At 33.9% G+C, this 13,399-nt stretch overlaps 5 protein-coding genes across 8 annotated transcripts in view; 3 read left to right on the top strand and 2 right to left on the bottom strand.

The window, feature by feature from the left end:
* The first annotated feature begins 64 nt into the window (after window positions 1–64).
* On the top strand, window positions 65–4,555 carry LOC108621917 (glycerol kinase). Of its 3 annotated transcripts, none has more exons than XM_018019520.2 (10): window positions 65–466; window positions 712–970; window positions 1,795–2,012; window positions 2,079–2,291; window positions 2,367–2,477; window positions 2,545–2,801; window positions 2,907–3,112; window positions 3,210–3,347; window positions 4,065–4,142; window positions 4,192–4,283. In XM_018019520.2, exons 1-10 carry the CDS (start codon window positions 386–388, stop codon window positions 4,194–4,196), a joined length of 1,566 nt encoding a protein of 521 aa, XP_017875009.1. In that variant the 5' UTR covers window positions 65–385; the 3' UTR covers window positions 4,197–4,283. The 3 variants fall into 3 exon arrangements, with proteins under 3 accessions (XP_017875009.1, XP_017875010.1, XP_017875008.1); XM_018019519.2 differs by having other exon boundaries at window positions 66–466; window positions 4,208–4,555; XM_018019521.2 differs by lacking the exons at window positions 4,065–4,142; window positions 4,192–4,283 and having other exon boundaries at window positions 3,206–3,330.
* LOC108621918 (testis-specific serine/threonine-protein kinase 4) lies at window positions 4,553–7,108 on the bottom strand. The gene is made up of 7 exons (XM_018019523.2): window positions 6,102–7,108; window positions 5,861–6,025; window positions 5,612–5,781; window positions 5,388–5,537; window positions 5,055–5,328; window positions 4,783–4,959; window positions 4,553–4,720 (listed from the first exon to the last, which is right to left on the bottom strand). Exons 2-7 carry the CDS (start codon window positions 6,014–6,016, stop codon window positions 4,553–4,555), a joined length of 1,095 nt encoding a protein of 364 aa, XP_017875012.1. The 5' UTR covers window positions 6,017–6,025; window positions 6,102–7,108.
* Window positions 7,109–7,190: 82 nt separating this feature from the next.
* Window positions 7,191–9,221, top strand: tsu (40S ribosomal protein S12 homolog tsunagi). The gene is made up of 4 exons (XM_018019518.2): window positions 7,191–7,352; window positions 7,517–7,663; window positions 8,719–8,980; window positions 9,058–9,221. Exons 1-4 carry the CDS (start codon window positions 7,292–7,294, stop codon window positions 9,086–9,088), a joined length of 501 nt encoding a protein of 166 aa, XP_017875007.1. The 5' UTR covers window positions 7,191–7,291; the 3' UTR covers window positions 9,089–9,221.
* Window positions 9,222–9,372: 151 nt separating this feature from the next.
* Rpt5 (26S proteasome regulatory subunit Rpt5) lies at window positions 9,373–12,225 on the bottom strand. 2 transcript variants are annotated; one of them, XM_026811091.1, is made up of 3 exons: window positions 12,135–12,225; window positions 10,275–11,404; window positions 9,373–9,615 (listed from the first exon to the last, which is right to left on the bottom strand). In XM_026811091.1, exons 2-3 carry the CDS (start codon window positions 11,379–11,381, stop codon window positions 9,505–9,507), a joined length of 1,218 nt encoding a protein of 405 aa, XP_026666892.1. In that variant the 5' UTR covers window positions 11,382–11,404; window positions 12,135–12,225; the 3' UTR covers window positions 9,373–9,504. The 2 variants fall into 2 exon arrangements, with proteins under 2 accessions (XP_026666892.1, XP_017875006.1); XM_018019517.2 differs by lacking the exon at window positions 12,135–12,225 and adding an exon at window positions 11,596–11,773 and having other exon boundaries at window positions 10,275–11,408.
* The window catches only part of LOC108621914 (solute carrier family 12 member 9), a 6,498-nt gene continuing 5,253 nt past the window's right edge, over window positions 12,155–13,399 (top strand). The window contains exons 1-2 of the mRNA XM_018019516.2: window positions 12,155–12,386; window positions 12,590–12,869. Of these exons, the coding sequence (XP_017875005.1) occupies window positions 12,602–12,869 (268 nt within the window). The 5' untranslated portion in view covers window positions 12,155–12,386; window positions 12,590–12,601. The remainder of the gene's footprint in view (window positions 12,387–12,589; window positions 12,870–13,399) is intronic.

Below are 13,399 nucleotides of genomic sequence, written 5' to 3'. Positions count from 1 at the left end.
AAAAATGTTTTCATGAACCAATTAAAAGGTCTCATGTGAATCTCATTTTTTTCTTTTTTTTTATATGTATATATATATCATCCATAAATGGCAACCGGTATTCAGTCCGTGACTGACATTGGTGCATGGGAATTGTTACTCATCACCGAGAAAAGCGATCGATGAAGTGCTGGCAGCAACGTGCGAGTGGTTGAGGGCGATTATTTTTACTGAATGTGAATGATTACCGTAGTTACCTAACCTTTTAGTACCATGTCCGCCTAAAACACTTCGCTGTTAATGCTGCATTCATGATTGTAACGCCGGAGTTTTCGAAACGCCGGCTGAGTGTAGATAAACAAAACCGCGTGATTACTGACAAGTGCACGAGCAATTCTTCTATGAGATGAATAAAAATGATTCGACAAGTAGATACGGACCCCTCATCGGCGCAATCGATGAAGGGACAAATAATGCCAGATTTTTGGTACCTATTTACACGTTATTCACATTAATAAATCATTATTGCCTCTCAAGTAATTTGGTCGAAAATGTAGACTAATTGAATCAACTTATTACACAATTCCATGAGCTAATAGTACTAATACATCAACCAATGATGTTACAGGATTGATTAGCACAATTAGTCTTGTCCTTATAAAGCCCTAATAAAAAATTCAATAATTGATCAGATTACTTTATTTATTGATTATGTGCGCATCTTTATTTTAGGTTTTTGCTGCAGATACAGCTGAAGTATTAACATATCATCAAGTCTCAATATCACAGTCGTGCCCAAAAGAAGGATGGGTTGAACAAGATCCTTTAGAAATATTAAAGGCAGTCAGGGAATGTCTTCACCAAACAGTTTTTAATTTAAGGCAGCTTACCATAGATCCTAGTGATATAGTTGCAGTCGGAATAACAAACCAAAGAGAAACTACAGTCGTATGGGACTCTATTACTGGAGAACCATTATATAATGCTATAGGTAATCATTGATACAAATTGTTATCTTGTTATTAGGTAGCGGATTTTAAGCATTTATAAGAAAATTGAATGTGCAAAAATTATGAACAGTATGGATAATATGCAAGACTATACAGAATACCAAAAGCTGAATGCACATTTCAATACTTTAATGATAAAGTAATTGTTCATCTGAAACACATCTCTTAAACTAGTACTGTAAATGCTTTATTTTGCATAAACATCCGCTGTCTACTTATTATACAAAGAGAGTGTTTGCATGTTAGCAAAATCTAAAAAATGGCTAAAGTCTGTGGATCAAAGTTTAGATTATGGCTTTCTTATATAATTCGGAGTATCATAAGGAGTTCGAATTCCTTTCGTGAGCTACTATATATTTTTAAAACAAAAAATATTGTTATAAATAATGAAAATATAGCTCTATTTCTTCTGAGCGTATGAGCGCTGAAAACACTTACGAGAGCTAGGTAAGAAAGTTACACCCTTATGGTAGATGTTTCAGTCTCGTTCTTAAATTTTGGCTAACAAATTCCTTCTCTTTGTATAATAGTAAGATATATTGTACACATGCGACAGTTTGGATGGATATTTGTTGCTCAATCACCCAAAAACTACTGCATTGTTTGAGTAGAAATTTTGCACATACATTCTCATGCTTGATCGACTTGATAGGTATATTTACCTATAAAGGCATTTGTTTAGACAAATAATTGTTCAAACAAATATTTAAATACGCGAACGAACCCTCGACGTAGGATGCTAGTATCAATATGCAAATTTTAATTCATCTGTAATTCAAATATTAATACATATCCTCATTTTTAGGATGGATGGATATGAGAACCACTGCAACTGTAGACGAAATACTTAAGAAAATTCGTAATAAAAATAAAGATTATTTGAAGCCTCTCTGTGGCTTACCAATCAGTCCATATTTTAGTGCTTTAAAATTAAAATGGCTATTGGAGAATGTACCTCGAGTTCGCGAGGCATTAGATAAGAAACGGTGTATGTTTGGAACCATTGACTCTTGGTTGATTTGGGTCAGTTTGATAATAATCATGTAACGAAGTGTATACAGGGAAAATAGAATAATCTTCTTTTTACAGAATTTAACTGGAGGAACAAATTTTGGTGTTCACGCCACTGATGTCACAAATGCTTCAAGAACAATGTTAATGAATATCGCAACTCTAAAATGGGATCCAACACTGTTATCATTTTTTAATATACCACCTGAGATTTTACCCGAGATTCGAAGTTCGTCAGAAATTTACGGTTATATACAAGATGAAGTATTGTCTGGAGTACCAATATCTGGAGTTCGTATCTTCTATAAAGAAATTTCAAACAATAATTCTATTTTACAGTCTATAAATAATTGTTAATTCCTACAGTGTCTGGGTGATCAACAATCAGCATTAATTGGTCAAATGTGTTTGCAAAGAGGACAAGCGAAAAATAGTTACGGCACAGGTTGTTTCCTTTTATACAATACTGGAACTGCTGTAAGAAATATTCTGCCTAACAACAGATTGCTTCTTATAAATTAGTTATTGATAAATAATGTTGAAGATTGTAGATTCGTCTCATGGATTGCTGACAACGGTTGCTTATCAGTTAGGGCCAGAGGCGCCGCCAATATATGCTCTTGAAGGTTCAGTAGCAATAGCTGGAGCTGTTATTCAATGGTTAAAAGATAAACTCGGCTTATTATCCGATATAAAAGAGTCTGAATCTCTCGTGGAGCAAATACCTAACGATAATCGTGTTACGTTTGTGCCTGCATTTGCTGGTTTATATGCTCCATACTGGAGGAAGGATGCAAAAAGGTAACTAACACAATAACGTAGCATTATGAGTACAGGATAATATAATATAAGAAACTTTGACAAATTGTACTGCTACATATCCCTTGCAAAGTATTAATATTTCAGCGTTATATGTGGAATTACAGAAGACACTAATAGTACACATATTATAAAAGCAGCTTTGCAAGCAGTTTGTTTTCAGACAAGAGACATATTAGAAGCCATGAAAGCGGACACTGGTTTAACTTTATCTAAATTACTAGTAGACGGTACAATGACTAACAATAATTTATTGATGCAAATGCAAGCAGATATTTGCGGAATACCAGTTGGTAAGTGAAATATTTCTTGAATAATGTATCTTATTCTCAAAACTAAATATAAGTATGAGGGATATGGTTTGTTTAACTGAATAATTTTACAAGTAAGTGAGGCCGTTGATGTGTGAAACTACTGCTCTCGGAGTTGCGATAGCTGCAGGAACCGCAGATGGTATACGTAAATGGGATGTAAAAGTAGAAGTTGCTGTGCCAAATGACACATTTCTACCTTCAATAAGTGAAGATGGTAAATTGTTGGAATATCATTTTAATAGTATAAAAATTATTTTGCAATATCCACGACATGATTCTTATAGGATTTCTCATGCCAAAAATGAATTCGGAAGCGGAAACGCTGTATCACGTAATGTTTTCGAAAAATAACGGTTTTTGTATAAATGCATAATTTCAGGGAAAATTAAGTATTAGATGAAAAATAAGAACGCAACATTTTAGCAGACTTTCTATGATACAATATTATTTAAAATTGAATATATCTTTTGAAATCGGACCAAACGCTCTAATTTTTTTCAGTAGTTAGGTGAATTAGTTTACTAAATTATGTATACAAAAGATTGCGAAAAAATTAAGATTTTTAGAAGTCGTAAGGAAAAAGGTGAAGGTCGCATTTTTCAAATTTTTTATCCGGGCTTGTACTCAAAATTTAAACAGCACTTTTCGATTATCTATATGGTATTATTATAAACTGAAAATTTTATTATATTCTGTAGACATTTCTGATAAAGAAATCATGTGTAGAAACATGTGAGACCTCGTTTTCCTCGAAAATCATCCATTTTTACAAAAACCACTATTTTTCGGAAATGGTACGTGACATACTTGTGTCCGTTCTTGACATGAGAAACTCAATAAGAATCACGTAGTGGATAATAGGAAAAGTTTGTGAGTAATCGCGCACCTCATTTGATGCATAAATAATGTTTGAAAAAATGTTTTATTTCAGAACGAGATATATTGTATTCACAATGGAAAATGGCTGTTAATCGGAGTTTGGGTTGGGAACCAGTAACCGACACCAATGGTACGTTTGAAATTAGAACTGTCGTTCAATTAATTAATCCGAAATACAGTATAATTTTTTTGCAGATAACACAAGGAGTATCCATAAAGTAACTGCCCCTGGCATTTTTGTGATAAGCACAATACTTTTGATTATGATTGCCAAGTATCATTCTATGTTATGACTGAACGAGTACAATGCCACGTATTGTATTCGTTTCGATGCATTTGGGCAGGTCCTGTTTGCTAACAGATGTTGTTTAGGTCATAGCTTAATATAACTGTATTGTCTAATTGAACTTTGTAAAAGAGTAACACTATTTGTAAGTATGGAGAAAACTAAAGAGGAAATACAAAGTAAAAGTGCCATAGCATTGTGGTAATTTTTATATCAAACCAGATGTAGAAGTTTAAAAAACATTGTTTAAAAATCTATCTCAAATATCGATACTTATTATTATTATTATTATTATTTTCCGGCATGTTCAAATCAGAGGAGCGAACCTCGACTATTTGAGTTCTATGATTAGTCGTGTGCTTGTTCGTCCCTTTATTCTTTTCAAGCGCTGTTTGTTTTATGTTCGGCACTGCAGGAACGCTCTATAAAATCATCAAGATGTAATAATCAGTGAGATACTGGATAAAATAAATTTGAGTATTACCAAAGTATCAGTGGTAGATGTTTGAGCTGTAACAAGAGACGAGGCGAGCCAAGCGTCATTTCTCATATTATCAATGGTTATTCGTACTCGTTGCGGTACTAGGATTCGTGAAATAAGGGTACGACAAGCTAGAGACACGCTTGGTTCTTTAGGAAATGTAACTTTATTTTGTACTTGCTGCATCGCCAAAAAGATAAAACAGTAGTAAAGTAATTGTTCGAATATTAATGTTAAGAAGCCCTATTACTTTTTTTTTTAATGTACCTGGGTACCTTTAGAAGTTGACTGTAATTTGTATCATCGAATGGTAAACGTCCATAAACCATCGCGTAGAGTACTACTCCCATCGACCAGACATCAGATAAATGAGGTAAATACGGGATTCCTTTCAATATCTCTGGAGATGCATATGCGTAACTTCCGCAGAAAGTTTCGCTTAAGGGAGCTATACCGTTCTTCGGTTTCATTTGCCCGCGCGCGAATCCGAAGTCGGACAATTTGATGTTGTGATTCTGATCCATCAAAAGGTTCTCGCATTTCACGTCTCTTAAATCGGATTGTTCAGTTAAATAAAATGGTGCTCAGCGGGTATTTTCATAATTTACCTGTGTACTACACCGCGTGCATGGCAATAGTCGATAGCTTCTAAAAGTTGTCGGAACCATCGACGGCTACGAATTTCATCAATGTACGTATCGCGTCTTATCATGTCTAGTAAACTCCCATTTTGAGCATATTCCATGATGATATAAACTCTAATAATTTAACATTTTTCTACTTGCATATTTAATTACATTCTTTAAATATTATAATAGATTAATTAACTAACCGGTGAGTTGTTTCGATTGCCTGAAGAAAACGAATTAAGTTTGGATGTTTCAGACCTTTAACAACTTCGATTTCACGGGGTAGAAATTTTTTTAAATAATCCCCCGGTGCTTGAAACTTGGAAACGATTTTCACCGCTACTTGACAATCATGTCGATCAGATTTTGCAATCTTTTGTTACAATTGTTTTTAATCATTAATGATTGATATTCCTAATGTTAAACGGGTATGACTTGGGTGTATAACATACTTTTACAGTAGCATATGAACCGGCACCTACAGTTTTACCAAGAATGTATCCGTGTGACTCGAGAACAGTTAATTTTCTTTTAGTCTCATCGGGTGGATCATCAACGCTTCTTAATAAAGCCTTCGGATTATTATCAGTTATGGGTCCAGTTGCCATTTTATGTGACTAAAAATGTTTAATTTAGACATATTGCCACGAAAGTATATTGTTATAAGTTATATATATTATGTATAATTCTTACATTAGTTTCTGTATTTGCGACAGCGTCATTTTACTTCTTGAGTTAGATTTTTTATGGTTTCTTTAGGTGGAATCATTATTGTTACATGATCTGTTAATTTGGCCATTATGAATTGAAATTTGGCAGCGATGTTCTTTATACGCCATATGCAAAGATCGATTTTGCAAAACATTTGAAACGTGACTAGTATCGATGTTATCAGAACTTTATTAAGGGGTAGACTCTGATATTAGCGCGATAAGGCGAAATTTTCATATTCCCCATTAAATTGGCCAAAAATATAGGTTTACACCATTCGATTCTACGTCTTCTCTTTTCTTCTGTATGAACCCGATTGCCAAGTGAAGTTTTCTGAAAGTTCGGGTGTTGGATTTTAAAATAAATTCTAATCAAATGTAGCCTCACTTGTATTAGTTTCCTTCAATCGAAAATAATATATTAGCATAAATTAACATATTTTGTAAAATAGCGAAGTGAGTTTACAACCCGATCATGAGTTACTTTTCCACATATTGTCACAATTACTTTATTTACAATATCATTCACATACATATCTCATTAATATTTTTTGCCAGTATAAATAAAGGCATTGATTTGATAACAAAAAGTTGCTGTTTTTATAATGAATTCATTCGATTTACGCTACTTAACGACCAAGAGCCTCACATATAGAGTTAGAGAGTTTTGGAAATTATTTTAAAAAGTACTTGATCAAGTAAAAAGTAGAGTGAAAAATTAATAAACTGCAAATAATAAATAAAATAGAAAAAGATTGTTTGTACGTCCAAATTTAAACTGACAAATGATTATTTCTAATGATATGCAGTCAGATAGCGTAATATTTTATTTTCAAGATTATTCTTAAAAAGGTTTCTTGGAGTCCAAGCCTTGCTTCGCACTTGGGATCTAATGGTACCTTTAAATTGAAAAAAATAAGTACGTTACTAGGACGCTACTGATAACTCGTATCGTAGTGCGCATGCTTAAAAAATCCCACTCTGCTCATTGTTCATCCATCAGTGGCCAATGGTCCGGTTGTGCGTTTGTGTGTTTGTGTTCGTGCCTGTTCATGCCGCAGTCGCAGTAATTGTGCAGATTGTGCAAGTCGTGCAACTCGTGCTTCGTCAAGTTGAGTGTGAACGCACGAGCCTGTTGATTAAGACTGAACGAAGAAACATAATAATTCAACTATGGCAGATGTATTAGACATTGATAACGCAGAAGAGTTCGAAGTTGACGATGAAGGCGATCGTAAGTAACAATCATTTTGCTTCTGGCTAATGTTCGTAATTATATGTTAAGCGTCATTTGCCATAACCTCTTCGTATTCTGACTTTGTTTGGATTTGATTCGAATATACAATTTTTATAGTGTTATTCTAATTTTATTTATATATTTCCAATCGTGTTTTGTAGAAGGTATCGCACGTCTAAAAGAAAAAGCGAAGAGAAGGAAAGGTAGAGGACATGGTGCAGAATTAGTTTCTACTCGCGATGATGTTGGTCATTACGAGTCCATGAACGTCGTCGAGGAAGATGACGATGAACCAGGCCCACAAAGATGTAAGAAAAATTTATATATATTTATACTTTTATTAACTTACATTAGCAGAAAATTCACAGATCTGTGCCTTAAAATGATCTAAAAATATTTCTCTCTATTATTTCTCCATTGATTATTATATTCAATGTGACGTAGACTTCAGAATTGTGACTATCTCTCAATGTCACCAAAGGTAAACACATTTGTTTTCATCGTTTGATTAATAAGATCAGGAATCCTTTATAGACTGTGTGTAATATTTGAGACCTCGGAGTCTTATTTTCAACTGACACTAGCTTAATGATCATTTTAATTTTATTATTTCTTATAAATCTTTCGGCCTTATTTATAGAACCTCTAATTTTTTTCAAAACTCCGATATCCTAAAAATACTTTATTGTTCTCTCATTAGACCAACTCTAGAATATCGTCCACCGAACTGGTCTCCACGTTATAAAATATAATAGTACTTATTCAAAACCCATTCATATAAAATCTGAGATCCTTCAGTCCTCTTGTATTTAATACCTCTTCTCCATTTAGTTAAATTAGTTTAATATCTCCATTACTGACATTTTGGCGATGTTCGTATTCTGCAAATTTTTGCTATTTGCAGATGACCTAAAAATATTTTTCTCAATTACCTGCTGATTATTATCGTATTTAACATGACTTCAATAGACTTCAGGATTGGTCATCACACAATAAACTAATCCCTCATTATCGCTAATGTAAACACATTTGTTTTAGTCGTTCGATGAATAAGATCAATCCACCTTTAATCATTTTGGCAATCCTTGGAATCTGTGTACATTATTCAAGGCCTTGGAGTTATATTTTCAACTGACCTTATCATTATAATTTTATTATTTCTACTTGTTTAAGTAACAAGTCTAGCCATCACTATTTCTAATTGTAACTAGCTGCGCTGTAAGGCGCGTAAGTACACCAAGTCCTAGGCGAATTTCTTACATAAACATCTTACATGTGACACGCCTTCCCAGCGCAAGTGGTTAAAAAAACTTTCTAATGGCCATTACTAAATAATAATTATACGTTTTTATACATTTTGCAGCTGTAGAAGGATGGATTTTATTTATAAACTCAGTACATGAGGAGGCACAAGAGGATGACATTCAAGACAAGTTCTCCGAATTTGGGCAAATTAAAAACTTGCATTTGAATTTGGACAGAAGAACAGGTTTCTTAAAAGGATATGCCTTAGTAGAATATGAAACATTTAAAGAAGCTCAAGCAGCTAAAGAAGCTTTAAATGGAACAGAAATCTTAGGACAACCTATTTCCGTTGATTGGTGTTTTGTAAAAGGACCAAAGAAGTAAGATTTTATTAATATGAACAGAAGAATCATTGACTAGTTGAAACATTATTAACAATTTTTTCTCTTTTCTTCAGGATCAAGAAGAGAAGTCATAGAAGGCGATGAAAAAATGCAATGTATATTAAGATAAATTTTTATTTCCATTACTCTATATGAAATAAAGATTGTTTTGTATTTCAAAAATATTGTAAAGAACTAGATGATGGAAACAGTATTTTGTCTAAAATGCATAAATTTAAAAACGTAAATTATTCAAAAAATGAAATAGTGTTAATTATCAGAAATAAAATTAGAAAGAAATTGATGTTACTTTATTTTCCATACTAATCTTCCCGGAGTCGTTATTTCGAAACATAAGAGTACAAAATTTGCAATAATTTGTAACACACTTATGTTGAATTATTTATTATATAGAAACGATAAACGTTTTTAAATTTAATTCTGTTTACAATTACTCCGGTGCCTCTGTCCTGACTTATTATAAAACGTATCTTAATAATTGAATCAGTGAGTAATGCATATTAGGCGTAATAATTGAGATTAGCTTTCTTCTTGGCTTGGACTTCATTAATAGCTTCCATTAAATCTTCGTGTGTAACTGCAGTAGCATTGCGCCTCAGTGCTATCATACCCTAAAAGAAAACGAGACATTAGATACTAATCGTAAGAAACGCGGCCCAATTCCACTGATGAATTCGACATAACACGCATTAGCGCAAACTTCTTCGATGCCACGCATTAGATTGATGTTCTCTCTATCAGTGCAATGCAATCGTCGTATTTGGGTATCTTGCACTATTAGCAAGCAAATTTCGACGAGCAAACACTGCCCTGGTGCAGTGCAAAATTCGGATAAGTAAAGTGAATTAGATGAATGCAAATTTTATTGCTAATGAGATTTTTGACAATGCAGTTTAATGGTAGGATTTCGTGCGCATACACGAATTCTTTTTGTCAGTACATGACCTTAATCTATACAAGTCAATGTATAAAGTACAGAAAAAATATATATAATATATGTGAACTTTCTTTTTCCACGCTACATTAATTTTGACATTTCTTTTCCTATCTATTTTTATTTATAATTATTTCTTTATCACTGAATACTACGAACGTACTTCAATTTTACCACATGGATTTATCAGGAATTTCATTTGAGTATTGCACTAGAGTAGCATGTAATCGGTTCTACGTCGCCCGGATACTGTTTTGAAGCTTGCTGCTTCATGCTGAGTAGCGAGTTAATGCATGCCTGTTGAATTCAACATACGATAATTTTATGATATCTTACCGCTTCTACACAAACAGCTTTACATTGAGCGCCATTGAAGTCGTCAGTAGATCTCGACAATTCCTCGAAATTAACGTCCGGAGACATGTTCATTTTACGCGAATGAATTTGCATTATACGTGCTCTAGCTTCTTCGTTTGGATGCGGGAATTCTATCTTCCTATCCAGACGCCCAGATCTCAACAAGGCTGGATCTAAAATATCTACTCTATTCGTAGCTGCTATTACTTTAATATCAGCGGTCGAGCTGAATCCATCCAACTGGTTCAATAGCTCCAACATAGTACGTTGCACTTCCCTGTCACCAGCCTTTTCCGAATCGAATCTTTTCGTTCCAATCGCATCTAACTCGTCTATGAAAATAATCGCGGGGGCTTTCTCCTTAGCAAGTGAAAATGCATCTCTTACTAATTTTGCGCCATCCCCGATAAACATTTGAACAAGCTGTGGTCCTGCTAGTTTTAAGAAAGTCGATTTCGTCTGAGCTGCACAAGCTCTGGCTAATAAAGTTTTTCCAGTCCCTGGTGGCCCGTACAATAGCACACCTCTGGGAGGCTGGATACCAAGGTTCTCAAACTTTTCCTTATGCGTCATAGGTAACACCACTGCTTCTATCAGCTCCTGAATTTGTTTGTCTAAGCCACCGATATCTGAATATTGTTCTGTAGGTCTTTCATCCACTTCCATAGCCTTGACTCTCGCATCGTACTCAGCAGGTAATGTTTCAAGAACAAGATAGCTGTCTTTGTTGACACCAACCAAATCACCTGGCTTCAGTGCTTCTGCGTCAACCAACCCGATCACAGGTAAAAAATATGTTTGACGCGTGGAGGTCTTAATAACTGCACACTTTCCTTTTCTCTGTGCATCCAGATCAACAACTGCACCGTCCTCTTCCCCCATATCTTGAGGATCTACGTCTAACAATTCTATGACATTCGATACTAAATATGGTAGGGTTTTGTTTACTTTAATTTTTTCTGTGTTTTCTTTAATCTTGTCATTTTGTGCCTGAAGTTCATGCGAGATGCGCATCACTTCGCTCTTCATAATTTTAATTTCATTGTCCAACAAACGTGTCCGGGATACGATTTCATCTGTAGACATTCTCCAAACATCTTCACCTAAAGCTTCCTATAGAAAAATTAAATAACGAAGTCAGGATTAAATGGATTAAATGGAATTTATTCTATATTGAAATCACAGTATGTATAATGAAAATCAAGACGAATTAAGTAGTAGGATATATTATTTTTCATTTTCATCGATAATTTTGCTTGTCATTCTATCTTAACCTATGCAAAACAGTCTTCGTTTTTACCTCTCCATCCTCCCAAAGAGATTTATCTTCGAGAGTAGCCATTTGCTATAAGAAGCTTATTATTTCTAAAACGTCGAAGTCTTAGAATTTGTTAAAAATTCACAAACTTTAGTTCACTCTGAACAAACTACTGATCCATAGAAGTGTATGAGGTGTATGAGTATAACTCGTGTAACTTCGTAAGTAAAGGCAGCGGCAGCGGCAGCCGTTATGTGTGGCGCGCTAGAATGATTATTAACTCTAATTTGCCAACTTTTTTAATTGAATCATGTGTTACAATAATTTACGCAGTAGTTTATAAATCATTTTCATCAGTAGATAAGAATATGAAAAATATGAGACGAGTGATTAATCCTGATGCTACTTAAATAAAAGTACTCTCATCTATAATACGGAATTCTATGACTCCACACATATAAACATTTTTTTATATCTCATTTAACTTTTTTACAAGAGTGAACATCATGAAATCGGTTGTCTATAGATAGGAATATTGTTTTTTTGACATGCATTAAACAGCTGTCAGTGATTTATAGTACTTTCCTTCGACGAGTTCAACAACTTCGAATTGTGTAGTTAATTGCGATTTGACACTTCCGAAGTTTCGAGTTCCGAGTTCCGAGCGTTCCGAGCGCCCGACGTCTGAGCCTGAGGCCTGAGCTGGTCTGAAATCTGAGCGCTTCAGGAGAAGATGACATCATAAGCTGACGCTTATTATGTGAAACAACATTTTTATACATTATTAAAGCAATATAAGATAGTGTGACAGTGCTGATTAAACTAATATCAAGGTACTTCGTTAAATAAATCATAATTTCAAATACTTGTCGCTTCATTATAACGGTTTGTCGACATAATCCTATTTAGGATTTGTGAAAATTTTATTGTAATAAATAGACGACGCAGTTTCACTGCCTTTATACTTTTACGTGAAATAAATGCAGGAACTGATTAGAAGAATTGTATGAGTTTTCTAATGAATCATTTGTTTTAGCACGTCAGAAACATGATGGCATCAGAAGTGGGTTCAATGAATAATGATCCCATACATATCAAGATCAGCAGTGAGAAGGTTCCATTGATTAATGGAAGAAGCGTTCTTTATAGACTAAGCAGACTTTTTAAATTTGGGCGATCTCAACAAACGGAAGGCGATGGATACGTGGAATTTGGTAGCTTGGGTCCAGACAATGGTCGAACTTTGGGAACGTTTGCTGGTGTATTTAGCCCTGTAACATTATCCATGTTCAGTGCCTTAGTTTTTATACGAATGGGTATGAACTTATTAAAAATAAGTCAATAATAGTTTATTAAGTTCAAAAATAGTATTTCATTCCTTTCGGTTTTGAAATGGATGGTACATTTCGTGATAATACGTTTATAATATACTTGTATGCATTCTATACAATGATTATTTCTACACAGGATGTTCCCTGATTAAATGATCAAATTGTACCAGTATGTTCTATGAGTAGAAATAAGAAAAATATGTTTATTATAACGGTTTGTTTCTATTTCAATGTTGGACTTCATTATAATTAAATGCAATTTACAGTAAATGCGTTTAAGTAAAGAAATGCGTCTAATCGTAACGACTTATGTTGAGGGAATCACATTGCATTGTAATGACAACGGAAAACAGAAAATTAATATATTTTTCAGGGAAGATTGAGCGCAATACGTTTCTAGATGGTGATCTCAGATTATTGTTACAATCCAATATACCAACAACGAACTCGTTATTGACTTTAAGTTTCATATTTTTATTATAACTTTTTTTTATGAAGCATGTTTATACAACATT

This window comes from Ceratina calcarata, unplaced genomic scaffold (assembly GCF_001652005.2).
Source record: "Ceratina calcarata isolate Rehan_Ccalc_2016 unplaced genomic scaffold, ASM165200v1 scaffold188, whole genome shotgun sequence".
Lineage (NCBI taxonomy): Eukaryota > Metazoa > Arthropoda > Insecta > Hymenoptera > Apidae > Ceratina > Ceratina calcarata.
This window is presented reverse-complemented; position numbering and strand designations above follow the sequence as displayed.

Bases quoted from the DNA above. Each gene is read 5' to 3' on its own strand.
- tsu (XM_018019518.2), top strand. From the start codon at position 7,292: ATGGCAGATGTATTAGACATTGATAACGCAGAAGAGTTCGAAGTTGAC. The intron at 7,353-7,516 runs GTAAGTAACAAT...CGTGTTTTGTAG, and splicing joins AGTTGACGATGAAGGCGATC to AAGGTATCGCACGTCTAAAA. The intron at 8,981-9,057 runs GTAAGATTTTAT...TCTTTTCTTCAG, and splicing joins TTTGTAAAAGGACCAAAGAA to GATCAAGAAGAGAAGTCATA.
- LOC108621917 (XM_018019519.2), top strand. From the start codon at position 386: ATGAATAAAAATGATTCGACAAGTAGATACGGACCCCTCATCGGCGCA. The intron at 2,478-2,544 runs GTAAGAAATATT...ATAATGTTGAAG, and splicing joins TATACAATACTGGAACTGCT to ATTGTAGATTCGTCTCATGG. The intron at 3,348-4,064 runs GTAAATTGTTGG...GTTTTATTTCAG, and splicing joins ACCTTCAATAAGTGAAGATG to AACGAGATATATTGTATTCA.
- LOC108621918 (XM_018019523.2), bottom strand. From the start codon at position 6,016: ATGGCAACTGGACCCATAACTGATAATAATCCGAAGGCTTTATTAAGA. The intron at 5,329-5,387 runs GTAAATTATGAA...ATCCGATTTAAG, and splicing joins GCACGCGGTGTAGTACACAG to AGACGTGAAATGCGAGAACC. The intron at 4,960-5,054 runs GTACCCAGGTAC...TTGGCGATGCAG, and splicing joins ATTACAGTCAACTTCTAAAG to CAAGTACAAAATAAAGTTAC.
- Rpt5 (XM_018019517.2), bottom strand. From the start codon at position 11,637: ATGGCTACTCTCGAAGATAAATCTCTTTGGGAGGATGGAGAG. The intron at 11,409-11,595 runs GTAAAAACGAAG...ATTTTTCTATAG, and splicing joins CTCTTTGGGAGGATGGAGAG to GAAGCTTTAGGTGAAGATGT. The intron at 9,616-10,274 runs GTAAGATATCAT...GTTTTCTTTTAG, and splicing joins AAGCTGTTTGTGTAGAAGCG to GGTATGATAGCACTGAGGCG.